General features: G+C 40.0%; 1 protein-coding gene across 2 annotated transcripts in view; it reads right to left on the bottom strand.

Moving 5' to 3' along the window:
- Positions 1–1857: 1857 nt before the first annotated feature.
- The window catches only part of pola1 (polymerase (DNA directed), alpha 1), a 60939-nt gene continuing 48656 nt past the window's right edge, over positions 1858–14140 (bottom strand). For both annotated transcript variants that reach the window (XM_024280312.2, XM_024280313.2), the window contains exons 36-37: positions 12760–12856; positions 1858–3288 (exon numbers count right to left, since the gene is read on the bottom strand). In XM_024280312.2, the coding sequence (XP_024136080.1) occupies positions 3152–3288; positions 12760–12856 (234 nt within the window). In that variant the 3' untranslated portion in view covers positions 1858–3151. The remainder of the gene's footprint in view (positions 3289–12759; positions 12857–14140) is intronic.

The raw sequence follows: 14140 nt of genomic DNA, 5'->3' as shown, positions 1-14140 counted from the left end.
GAACACCTCCACCGCCCCCATCACCACCACCACCTCTCCGCCGGGTTAGAACCGGCTCCGATGAAAAGCCCCCTGAATAGCGGGGGCCGCGGCTCCGCGCTCCCCCTCTCGGATCGCCCCTTAATTCCCCGTCTCTCTTGCTCTCATCCAATTAGCTCAGTGTATTAAGCGGTTTATCGTCTCATAACCGCCCTTTCAGCTCCAACAAGGGAGACACTTTGCAATGGGACCGGCTCTCCTTTTGACACCCTCTCTGGCGCTTTTGCGCGCTCCGCGGCGCAATGAATAACAGCCGCAGAATAGGCGACTAATTCCCTCATCAAAGCCTACCTTGTTCATCGCTGGTCAAAACGACAGGCAATAAAGCTTAAGGCGACAATACAAAAAGACTTGTTCGACCTTATTAGCTTAGGAGGGTCGAATTAATGCAGGGACCTCCAAACTGGGGGGCCCCTCCGTGTGGAAGTGAGAAAAGCATGAGCTTGATTAAAGCAAAGGGGGAACAAAAATAATAAAAGTGTGGAGGAAGAAGAAGAAGAAGAAGTGGGGCTGATATGATTTAATAAATATGTAAAGTTAGGGAGCCGCAAACGCTTTGCCGCACACAGCGTGGCTTTATCCATTACGCAAGGAATCGTGATTTAAGTGTTCAGCCCACTTAAGGTTGGCAAGTCACACAGGTCTGAAGTGATTTGTGAGGCGTGCAGTGTTTATGGAAATGCACGCGGGAGGATGGAGTTAAAAAATACCCGACTGTATTAACAACAAAGGAGATTTCCAGGGAAAAAAGCTCCAACACTCGAAGGAGCAGCAGGATTTTCTGAACAAGAAATGCTGCAAATATTTGGAGGTCTGCAGCCATAACACTGCAAGACAATTATCAAACAGGCTGTTTGATTGTTAAGATGCACGAGGGTCTCCTTTAAGTTAGATTTTTAAGATGAATGGCACAGAAGCAAAAGAAAACATTCATTCATATGAAATTATTAGAATTATTTCCCTAAACAGGATTAAGAAAAAGAAAAAATAACAGTTTCACAATTGCTTATTTTCAAATTATCCAGCACAAATGATTTTTAATAGGCATAAACATGAGTTAAAACCCACCAAACCCAAAAGTTGTCAATTTATTATAATGTACCATCATTTTTTTAAAGTTGATTTCTCAAAACTAAAAGCTTTCTTTCTCTATATTTTTAAATATAATTTTCAAATAGAGTTTGCATTTGTATAAACTTAATTTCCTGCTACAAATTTTTACTTTAAATATGTTAATAAAAACATTCAAATAAATTGACTCAATTTATTGGGAAAAAAAGTTAAAACCTCCTAATAAAGATGGAAAACAATGACTATTATTTATCAATTGATCAAGAAATGTATCTCAATTTTTGCACTTAATGAAAAAAAAAAAAATATATATATATATTTTTATTGGTTGAGTTCATGGTCACATGATGATATGGAGCCAGACTAAATCATATTTTGAAAGTATTAAAACCATGAAAAATATATATTTTGTTCATGGCTCAAAAGTTAAGATAATATACTATCAGATGAAGTAAAAATAAATAAATAAATAAATAAAAAGCTAATACTATGGTAATTTGACCAAATAGTCGATTAAATCCATCTCACCAAAATAAAACCCATTACTTAAAATAATATATAGAAATGCAACTTTTATCAGAGCCACTATAAAACATTTTGCTCATCAAAGTAGTTCTAGTGATTTTCCAACAGTCAATCTTTGGTAATAAAATGCTGTTAACTATCAGTAAAAGTTCAATTAGTTATCTGACCTGATTTTTCTTTTTTCTTTTTTTTTTATAACCAGGAAGAACAAATAAACTATAGTTTTTAAAAAAAGCCACCAGGAGAAATCTGGTTTACGTTAGTAAACTGCAGCAGGAAGTTTGGTGTGACTTTTGGTGAAAAATAATTTAATCATATTGGAGGAAAAACCTCATAAGAACTGTTTGGCAAGGCGGTGGAAGGTTGATGATGTGGGCTTGCTTTGCAGAAACTTTGGACGTTTAACTGTGAGATTTTTTTTTTTTTTTGCATATTGGAGGTATTTAGTAGTAAAAATCTTCAGAAAAGTGGCTTCAAAATAAAAGTAACCGGAATGAAACATGAGGGAAATGGAAGTGTTCCCAACACACTACCCTGTGTTTGGAGCCATGGATGAGACCAAGTGTTCCGTTTTTGTTCTTTAACTGTAAAATGATTTTTTTTAAGCCAGAAAGTGACACTAGTGGCAAAAAAATGAATAAGTGTTAAGGGTTAAAACATTTTTCTCACTCCTTTTAGTGACTTTAAAGGAGTTTGAATGAGGAGATTGTAGAAAAAGAATGACTTTTCTTAAGAGTTTTCAAATGCAATCCTCTTGTGGATTAAATAAAAGATTCACCCAAACATAGACAACAAATCTAATTCTTTATTCAAATTCTGTATCAAAATGATTTCCATCAACATCAAAACATCTGAAATAAGATCATTTTTATGACAAAGGACGCTTTAAAACAGTTTGTGTGGAGGGATGAGGAGGAAAGAAAGACGGTTAAACAGAGGCAGTGGAGGGGCAGCGGATCAGCTGTTCGATACCGGGACAAAAGAGCAAAGCGGCAGCGCGTGTGGCCTTCCTCACCCCGCCACTCCCTGCGCCCTCCTCGCTCTTTCCCTTCTTCTGCTGATCTGACACACACTCGTCACACTCGCGCGCGGGATGAATGGTGGTAATCAGAACAAGTGTCCGACCGCTGCAGGCATCCAGCGGTCTCAGTGGCCGGGGTCACTATCATTGGCTAATTAGCTGCTTTTGGAGTACACGGCTGCTCTGAGGACAAGTCATTTTTACACCCTCTCCCTCACACACACACACACACATATCTGGGCACAGCTAGCCTCTGCACATACAATAGACTGTCATTTAGGTATGATTGCTACTCCCCTTACCATACAGAGTAAGGGTGATGGGGTCAAGCTATGAGTGTGTGTGCCGGCGTATGTGAGGAAACTGGACTTGGGGAGGGAGTGATGGGTATTTTACAGCCAATAACAAGCCCAATGAGGACAAAGCCTCCAACCAATTTAGCTGTTCATGTATATGTAAACCAAAGAGCAGCCGACTCTGTGTGGGGACTCGTTTTTACTTGAGGGAGGAGAACGCTTGGAAAAGTTTGGCCAGGTTGACCTCCGAGTATCCGCTGGTCGCCAAGGCTTTTTCTGGCACCTCCTTCAGCTTCCGATACACGTCCTTCTGCATGTTCATCTGGTTCACAAAGGCTGAAAAAACACAGAAAATCAAAAAAACCCATCAATATCTGGTACTTTGGTTTCATCTCCAACCTTACCAAAGTGATGAAACCCTCACTTGAAGAGGAACGGGGCTCCAAGCTTTGCTTTAGCCCTAATAAACCACTGAAGTGCAACCATAACAGATCCAATGCTGTCAAGCCAGTAATGATATCACTCTGAAGGGCTGAGAGGACGATCACATGGACCTGAACTGATGGGTCGATGGTACGCACACCCTCACAGAATCACAAGATCGATACAAAAGCCCAATGAGAGCATGAAGTCAATACTTTGTCCCTGTTATCTCTTCAGGGGTGCTGTAATAAGGCCGGAGAGAAGACTGGATGGCAACCACAAGCAAATGCCTTCGATATTCTCCCGAGCGTCAAGTGTAGATTAAGCACCATGAAACCAAGTAAGAGTCCGCTTTCACACAGAAGAGCGCCGAGAGCTCCAGCAGCCAGGCCGGTTTCTGACAAACCCTTCTGTTACATAGAAAGCTCATGTTTGGAAACCTAAATCCTTCACTGATTTTTACAATTAATGAATTTCTTTACATTCAGGAAGATGAATCTGAGTAAGATGAGCTCTAAAGTGGTTAAAAATGATCACTAAATTACCTGCCAGTGTAGAGACTGGAGTGTGCAAAAGATTCTTGTCCATGAGAAGACATTTCATTTTAGAAACTTTTAATTAGACTGAAATGACAAATTAGTGCTCATAAGAAAAAATACCTTAGATTTTTGGCACATTTTTGAAAACCAAAACATGCTTTTCTTGTTGCATTTGAGCAAGTGGCTAACAAACCCCAAATTATGCATCCATCTGGGTTCACAGGCTTGTTAGATTATATTCAAGACACTATTTTAAGGTAACAATTGTCCAACGATATTGTTCACCACAAGTTTGTTTTTATCTCACTCCAGATTTGTTTTGGAATGGTGTTTTTAACATTTTCTAGCTGCATTAAGGACATAAATTAGGAAAATTTGGCCTGAAATTTCAAATTTTGGTGAATCATGCAGGAGCAGACAAAAAAATAAAAATAAGCTCTTTTTCAAACTGTAACATAGAACATACATGATAGGTGGACCACAAGCTGCCTTAGGGAACGGGGGGCGGGGTTGCTCTGCACAAACAGTATAACAGACAACTCAAGAAGTGAATTTCTAATGAACTACTGCTGCTCTGCAGAAACTATGTCGTGGAAAACAACAGCTTTTGTTTAATTTAGGCTAAAAGTGTCACAATTATTTGTAAAAGACAACATGGAATGTTTTATAGTAGATAGAAAAAGATCAAAGTGAGACTTTAAAAAAGTAACAGAAGTATTTGCTAAGGAGCCCCTACAATGTAAAAATGAAACATTGAGTCAATGAACAAAAGTTCTGCAATTTGTTACATTTAGCTTTCATCAAATTAAAATTCGGAGTTGATGCAACTTAAAAATTGATTTGTTAAAATTACAGAGCTTTTGTTAACTGATCCAATGTTTCACTTTTTACAGTGCATGTGTTGGTTAATGAGCCACACTGTAACTCTATCGCTTCATTTTTTGACAACAACACTGCAAAGATGCACAGTTCAGTGATCAGTACTGTGACACACATCTGAATACAAACTGTTATATTCATACAATTTTTTCAAAAGAAGCTCAACCCTGCTGGATGTGAAGTCGAGTAGAGTAGCCCCACTGTGGTCTGAAGGTGTTTGATCCAGTTACAATACGACTTTAGAATCTTGTTCCGTTGAGTGAGCCCTGCTAACATTTCCAAAGTTCCATGAAGTTTCATGATGTCAGAGACTGGTTGCAAAGCAATGCACAGACAATTCCTTTTTTATTACTTAAAATAATACAGGCTTTTCAAAGGCACAGAGTTTATAGAAAAACAATATTTTTTCATTTATCTATTGTGAGTATTACCCTTTAGTGTTCATTTTTTACCAATGTTTTGTTGAGCTGAATAGTAGTTTTTGACTTAAGTAATTTGACCTTAATCTCCATTTTTTTTTAGAGATTATGCAACTTCATTTTTTCCTAATATACATAAAAGGGAATCAGATGCATATATAAAAGTTGTCTAAACTGATCACTTTTCTGTGTTTTACTAAAACTCATCGACATTCAGCGATACTAAAACCTAAAGTGGGATTGGAGTTTTATGATGCATACTGTTTCTTTAAAAAAAAAAGGAAACCAAGCAATATACATGGAAAATATCCTTTAAACTTGACTTTTAATGGTAAAAGAGCCATTTGGTTCAGTTTCCAAAGAGCTCTCAAGTCCCACATCGCCAAAGACACTTGATGTTATTGTTGCAATTAAGCCATTCATTTATAACATTAAATTTTTAAAATATTTAGAATAATGGAAAATAGTTATTTTTTCTATATATAACAACTTCTTTTACTTTGGACACCAGCAAATACACGTTCTTTCAAAATAAAATACACCCAGTGTCAACTATGCCCCTCTTGTATGGAGCTAAACTGGGGCCAATATTATTTGAAATCTAAATAAAACAACTTAAAAAAAACATTGGAGTTTGGTAAAAAAAACTAAAAAAATTCTGAAATCTTTTGCTATTCTAAAACAAACTTAATTATTTTCAGCTTCAAATGTTCTGCTTTTTAGGTTTCAAAACTCAAAATTTCAATTTCAAAACATTTTTTTCAGTTTTTAATTTTTTTTTTCCCTTTCAAAGTTTTTTTTTGGTTTTGAATCTGAAAATGTCAGGACTAGGACTGAAGTTACCACCCTCATTGATTTTGATTGGTCATTTGTGTTAGCCCCGCCCCTACAGGGCTAAAAGTTTTCAAACTAAAATTTTCTGATTCGAAAAAAAAAAGAGTTGAAACTGAAAAAAAAAGTTTTGAAATGGAAATTTTGAGTTTTGAAACCAAAAAACAGAACATTTGAAGCTGAAAATAATGAAGTTTATTTTAGAATAGCAAAAAGTTTCAGACATTTACGGTTTTCTTTTTTGCCAAAGACCAATATTTTTTTAAGTTTTTCTATTTGGGTTACGATTGATATTGGCCCCAGTTTAGCTCCATACTCCTTTACTTGAATTAGAAATGCAAGAAAGTCTAACCTGTAATTTTTCTATGAATATGACTCTAGTGCACCTTCCTAATTTTTCTACTTAGAATAAGATTTTTAAAAAATATATAAAAACATCTAAAAAATCTTGTAGGATCATTTCACTCAGTAATCTGAAATGTAAACATAAATGGCAAAACTTAATTAAGAAAAACAAATGAACAAAAACTACAAACCTGTGATTTTATTCAGATTGTTAGCATTTTTTTCCAAAGTCAAAGAGCCACAATGGAGGGATAAAAGTGGCTGTGGAGCCTCAGGTTGCAGATATCTGAATTAGACTACATATATTTAGTTCGGGGGTAAAATCGATTTTTTTTTAAATTGGAGTCAATGGGAATTGACTGCATCTTGGTTTCATGAACGTCTATGTTAGGGTAGATAACATGCTGTTACTCCTCCACCTGTCAGTGGCTGCTGGATAAATACCACCCCAATGGCTGCTCAAGGGAATAAAAGTTAAATACTCAACAATCCACAGTAGTGTGGCCACCACTCCTATCAGTCTCCCCCCACACACCCATAAAAAGGTAGTTATACACTTAAAAACGGGCAGTAAGACAACCGCTGAGAAATATTCGAACGAATGTGCTCACAAAGAATCACGCAGACGATGGAGTGGTTGACTTTCACGTCAGCAGCAACTATTACCAGATAATCCTCATTTCTGCAGGGACAGGAATGGAGGGAGACGGAGGGAGAGACTATTTATCTGGGGGAATAGAAAGAGGGGGATGATGAATGATCAAGCGAAAGCAATCATGTCATCATTTCTGAAAGGGAGAAGAAAATAATTCTCCCCTTCTCCTTCCCTTCTTCACTCTTCCTTTTTTTCCTTTTCCAACTCAATCACCGTGCGGCGAACAGATAAAAGAATGATTTAAGAGTCACAGAGATGAACAAAAAAAAAAAAAAAAGAGAGAGGGACAGACAGATCTTGCTGCAAGTCGGAGCGCAAGGGGGGGAGTGTAGTTCAAATAAATAGCCTCCCCCCTAAAGAGCGAGTCAGAGAGGAGCGGAGAGGGGAGGCCGGAGTGAAAGGGAGCGACTCCGCTGGAAGATGGACAATGACAAGTTGATAGAAGGCGGGCCGTGTGATTGGATCTTTGTCTGGAGTTTGCCATCTTTCTTTCCGTCACACACACACACGGGCGAGCGCCGAGTCCGACACACACACACACTTTCACCGCCAGTGTATCAGAGGTTATCTGTTCACTAACTAAGTGTTGTCACACACTCGCGCACACGCTGGTGGAGCTGGGCACGAGTAGATCAGGGCTCTGCACGCTCTAACTAGGTGTAAATACAATAACAAGCCTGTAATTAAGTGAGCATGATGAAGTTAATGGAGATCGGCCATTCCGTCGGCCGCCTCCATGAATATTCTATTAGGCTGGTGGCGATGGGCAGCTGGAATAGCAGTTAATTTAATCACTACTCGGAGCACGGGGAAACTTCTTTGTGTGAGTGTAATTGCACAGAATGAATAATTGATTTGACAATCGCACCCGCGGATTTTGCCACCCCGCTTTGTATCGCCGGAGAAAAAGGAGGGGAGCGCGGAAGAAGGGAGAGAGAGAGAGAGAGGGAGAAGGAAGGAGGAAGAAGAGGAGTGGGAGGGCAGGAGAGGACAGAAATGCGCGGCGATGAGAGGCGGCGGGGAAGCTGATGGCAAATGGATCATTAGGAAAGCGTGGCTCGAGGACAATTTGTATTTTATCAATGCTGCGAAATTACATTATTGCTCACACACGCAATCATACTGCCCACACTCAAGACTGAGACCTGGAGGGGAGGCGGGGGGGTAAGGAGGAGAGCACGGGAGACAAGAAGAGAAAACGACATAAAATAATTTGAAAGTCATTGATATGGGATGTTCCCAGCTAAGAAAAGGACAGCATGTTTTCTTAGAACTTTCTCACCGAGTGTGGCTCTGCGTCTGTGTGTGCAATCTATTAGAGATCTCCCGCCGAGGATGAAATTACCTCCATGTTTTACTCAGTCGTAGCAATCAGGCACATAAACGCAATGTACATGTAGATAAGACGAGCGCACGCTCGCAAATGCGCATATACATAAACATACCAGAGCTCCGCTGAGTACAAACATCTAAATTATAATCTGCATTGAGTCAGAGCTCCTATGTATCCTTACATATGCTGTGTGCAATTTTCCCCTAATGTCATTTATTATGTTTGCTCAGTGCCGCATCAAATATACACTCAGACCGTATAGACTGCAGAAAGAAAAATATCCCCAATGCGGAAGGAGAAAGATGTGGCCGCAATTTGACTCGCTTTAATCGGGTTTGGCAGTGGTGCCGGCTCGCCGGTGTTTTCGCACAATGCAGCTGCATACAATATGAAGTTGTGTTGATGCACAAACAGCGCTGGCACATCAGTATGCATCCAGAGAGATGAGCCCATGCCCAGACAGAGCAGGGTTGTGCAGAATTTGTGCGAATCCTCCCTGTAATGCGAGCCATGTGGCCCCCGGGTGTGTAATGCAGTAATATGGGATATTACTTCCCCGCAGGACTGTGGAATAACACCCTCAAGCTATGTTTTACAGCAGCATGACTGCATGCATGCATTTTTGGTTTGATTCTTCATCTCTGCATTGGAACTTACTTTGCTTTGTGTCTCAGACGTGAGGAAATACATTTAACTGTACTTTGGGAGCATCATTCAGACTGTCACAACCAATGAGCTGTAGAGGCTAGAGGTGCTATGCTAGCTTGTTGCATATATGAAGTTGGACGTCATTTTGGATTTGTCGAGATTCCTGTTTACTGCTGTGCAATAACTGTATATACAGAGCTTTTATCACAAGTAAGTTATTACTGTCAGATAATACAGGAGAACTTCTAGAAGACATTTTAGCAAGTGAGTGAGTTCACCCTCAATAGTGAATGTTTAGGCTGATCTATTCAAAGTTAGTGGTAGCTTTAGACTTCGCACAATTTCCCCATTTTCTGACAGGACCACCGATCTTTTTTTTGTTTTATGAAGGATTACTGTGGTATTTTTATGTGTGTTTGATCTCACATCAGACCAGGTGAACTGCTGGTAAGCAGACTACTAAGCGGAGGAGAAGAAACTAAGCAGGGTTTTCTCAGTAGTGGCAAGCAGACAGAGCCCAGCACTTAATCCCAATCCAGCGGGAGGACCGTGACATGTTGTGTATGGAAACCACCTGCCTGGTGTCGTACAGGTGCCTGAATCCTTCCGATAGAGGCTGAGTGGGATCCACTGGCACATTCCAGCTGGTGCTTTAAGGAGAACACCGTCAGGACTTCGCCTTACCGGGACAGTGGACTGATGTTCTCACTCCGCCCTCTCTTAAACCGTTTCCAGTGCGCTCCAACTGTGTCACGCCGCCCCAGGCAGGGACCAGTCCATCTGCACTGGGTGCAAGCGGTCTATCGCAATGTCAACTCCACACACTACATGAACGGAGGAGTCTCACAGTATGTGTAATTCTTAGTCAGTGTGTAGATTTGAATAAAATCACAACCAATATTAATTAATTGTGTTTCCTATATTGTAATGTCATTTATAGAAAAGTTTGAACTGTCGTTAATTTGTTGCAATTTGTGTAAAAACATTACCACTACAGCCTGGGTCTTATTTTTATGATGATAGTATGTTAGCAAGCACATACTGACTTTATTTAACTTATGTAAGAGTCTCAATGGCTAGTGATGAACAATTACAGAGCTGGAAGTTGTGAGCAGTAAGAATGACTTTATCATTTCACTTTAAAAAATACAGTGACGTGTAGTAAGTGGTAGTATAATATAATATAGTGTCATTTTCTACATGCTGAATTACTTTAACTCATCTATCTTAACCTATCTAACTCTGCATGTGTACTTGTTTTGGCTAAGTAACTTTAAATACAAATAACCAGTTATTATGGCAAAGATCTGAATATTTTCTGTGAATATAAACAAAATAATAAATCAGTCGCACTTTTCTGTTTTAGGTTTTATTTTTATTTTTTATTTTGGTAACACTACAATTTCTACTCATGACCTAAGGTTGTACTGAACTATATGTGTCATGATAAAACATGTTAATACGCTGTTCGTATTGTCGATTAACTGACTGTATGGTTGAGCTGAAACAAAGAAATGCAGTAAAATGGTAAAATCCTATGGTTGAATATATTTATATATGAGCAAAGAATCGTTCTTTGGTTTAGGCTGATTTGTCAGGACACACCCAGTATGGCTGTTCTGTCTTTGTCAACGGGCCACAGTCCAAGCTTTAGTACAATCCAGTGCTTAAATGTCGTCTTCTTCCTGTTCTCCAGTTACTGCAGATACAAACTTTTACATTTTGTTCGTTCACAGCCGTTCCTCTGTTCGTCTTTCCTGTCCAACAGCTCCACAGTTGATTGTGGCCCTCAAAAGGTCCAGTTAAGATGCAGTTCTCCGAGATGTATCTCAGTAAAATGCATGGAAAGTATTCAATTGTGCCAACTAGTCACATATTTAGCCTGTTTTTAAATAAAGTCAAGAAAATTTGACAAGCTCCAACATTCTCGTCTTGTAGGGTTGAATCTCGACTGGGACCGTAATGTGATGAGTTTGCACGTTCTCCTCGTGGATTTGTGGGTTTTCTCCGAACTCTGCGGCTTCTTCCCATAGTCCAAAAAACATGCTATATAGGTTATTTCAAGATTCTAAAATTGTCCTTGGTATCTGCGTGTATGCATGTGTGATCCTGCATCAGACTGGTGACTTGTTCAGGGTGCACCCCATTTTCGCCCAACAGTGATCGAAACAGACTCAAGCAGGTTCTGAAGATAGATGCAACCAAGATTTGGCTTTATCAAAAATGATCAGAACTAAGTTGGATGACATTGGTCATTCATTTTTAGGGGATGAATTGGATTAATGGATTTGAAATTAACCTTCTTTGTTTTGTTGCTGTTTTTGGAACAAAATGAGGCGACCTCCACTGTGGTTTGACCCTTTATAAATAAACCAATATAACATTTAATCATTATAAATGTGCAAGCTAGAACCCCAAATCTTTTTTTATCCTTTTATTTTTTACCCACCTGCTTTAGACGTTACCAGTTAAGTCGTTAAATTGCCCTAGAAAAGCGTCAGTTCTGCAGGTATGCACACACTCTTATAACTTTATCAATGGACACATATGTGGCGTGCATTGTTCCGCCAGACACAAAACAAGGCTTGAAGAAAAAGAAAGTGCCCACGCACGGATCAACAGCGCTGCACAACACAAGCGATCAGAAAGAAAGGAGGAGAGTCAAGAATTGATTGGCGATGATTTCTTGCATCTGGGCTAAGACAGAAATAAAAGAAAGCAAAAATGGAGGCTATAATCATGTTAGTCCCCCCTCCCTCCTCTGAAATGGCCCAATCCCTCTATTTCAGCTCCCTCCATTTTCTGAGTGGTCATCTGTTGATTACATGTTATATTTAAGTCAGCTGTCTCACCCTTTCGCCGCCTCACTCCGCTTGGAGCTCACGCACTGGCAAAACTCAGGCATACATACATAAATAACATCCATACATAAATATTTAATCAAATAAATAAATCACTCGGCCCGGCGGCCCTTTCTAATCAAGTGACATCAATCAGGGAGGACTGTGGGTAAAGAGGCCTTTGCGCCTGACGCCTACTGAGTGCACCCAGATCGCTTGAGTAGCGTCTATTTGAGTCCAAGGGGGGAAATATACGCTCCATGTCCCATTACAGGAGAAGGGCTATCCTTTCGTCAGCGCGCCCATTACTCCCCCTATCATTTCCCCAAATCTAAAACCTGTTTTCAATCAACACAACCAAACGAGTGCCTGTCCAGGAGAGGGGGAGCGAGGGAGAAAGAGAGAGGGAGCGCATGAGGGAGAGCGCTAGAGATGGACAGTGAGGGTAGAGGGAGAGCGATGGAGGGCTCTCTCCTCCTTTCTTCCAGTGATTGGAGCGTTTTGCATTCTTTATGTGTGTGTGATTGAATCCGTCTCCTAAATTAGGGCTGTCGACTCGAGGAGGTGAATGTCCTTAACTCCCCTCCCCACAACCAAAGCCCATGTACCAGCACTTGTGTGTGTGTCACATCAGTGGTGAATATTTTAAGTGCAGCCTGGGTAAATGGTTTATGTTCAGGCCTTGATTGCTAATGCTGTGTTGCACGTGTGTTTGTTAGAAAATTAAAATTTAGGAATTCCTGATCGGCTCGGTTAACTTGATTTCAGTTCAAAAGGCAACAGAGCAGAATATTAACTGTAGTTGATGAAAACTGAACTTGTTTTCTAACGACAAAAAAAAAATAATAAAGTAGTGGGTTCAGTTTTGTGAGAGAAAAGTTTTCTTGTGGCTTACTTCTCTCATCCGTAGTGAGAATTTTGGAAACGGCGTGTTCCCAGTCAAAGATGAATCTGTAGAAGCAGAGCTGGTTGTACAGGGCCTTCTCGGAGTACTGCAAACACACAACACAAACACGTTAGCAAAAACACAAGTTCACTCACAGCAAACAGGACCATGACAAAAAGTGCTGTAAAGGTTAACAAAACTTCTGAACTTTGGTCAAAAATGTAAGTAACACGTTTACTTTTCTAATCACAAACCAGATCTTTTCATGACATTCAATACAAAAAAAACGACAACTAGTTTATTTTTTTAAAACAGTGACTCATAAATGGTGTATATATTGGTCCCATCAGGCTGTCCAGGGTACACCCCACCCGTCTGTAGCCAGGTTAGGATCCAGCATCCCAGTGACCCAGAAAGGGACAATCGGCTATAAAGACGAACTGGATTCTCTCAGCTATACCTTTAATCCCTTGAGCTGTGAAGTTTAGTCAGGGGAGCAAAATGACTCGTCTTTTATTGTGAAAAGTCCTCTGGTTTTGAAAAGTGACAGGATTCCCTCTTTTAAATTTCAGTTACTTTAGCGCTAAAAGTAGTCCGGCAACACGTGGAATGTTTCATTGTAAATGAATAAGGCAGAAGTGCAGGGACGGAAGAACAGGCTACGACTTCAAGACTACCAGGAGTCCTACTCAAAATACGGATTTATTGCAACAGGTGATTCCTACACACCAAGTCTGTTTGCATAGTATCCATAACATAATTTGGCAGACTTTGTTACCAGAGTTTGATGTTCCACTGGTATTATTTACCTGGTGCTATTATTAGTATAAAACAATTTGTGTTCCATTCAAGTATACTTTGTCATTGTAAACCCCCACCCCCACATCACAGTGAAATCCTCAGGGGTTGACTGGTCTGCAGCCACAAAAAGGTTGGGAAACACTGGTGTAATTGGCAAATACTGTACTTATATAGCACTTTACTACCTTGTTAGAAGGGCCAAGGCGCTTTACAGAAACACTCTCATTCACACACCGATAGTGGCTGTGCTACATTAAGCTGCATTCACACCGATTGCGATATATGCATCAGAGGAATCCAGTTTCAATGTTAAGACAGTGTACAGATGCAATCAGAGGTCCTGCTGTGCGAGTCGGGCTGCCAGTAGCGCGTTTCACGTGCCACATCAAGTTTGGCAACAAAGCCACGTCGCATGAAGCCAATCGGGGACTCAGCTTTAGCCCATGACGCAATTAGTGGGTGGAGTCCAAAACCAAAATTGAGGAGAATCTGATTGTTCTCCTCTCGAACTTAAGGTTATTTTTCCTATTTGCAATATTGATAAGGTCCTTTAGTTTGATTTTTTTCCTCTTCTGACTATTGCAGGACG

This window comes from Oryzias melastigma, linkage group LG20 (assembly GCF_002922805.2).
Source record: "Oryzias melastigma strain HK-1 linkage group LG20, ASM292280v2, whole genome shotgun sequence".
Lineage (NCBI taxonomy): Eukaryota > Metazoa > Chordata > Actinopteri > Beloniformes > Adrianichthyidae > Oryzias > Oryzias melastigma.
Note: the sequence above shows the minus strand (reverse complement) of the source record. Positions and strands in the feature narration are given on the sequence as shown.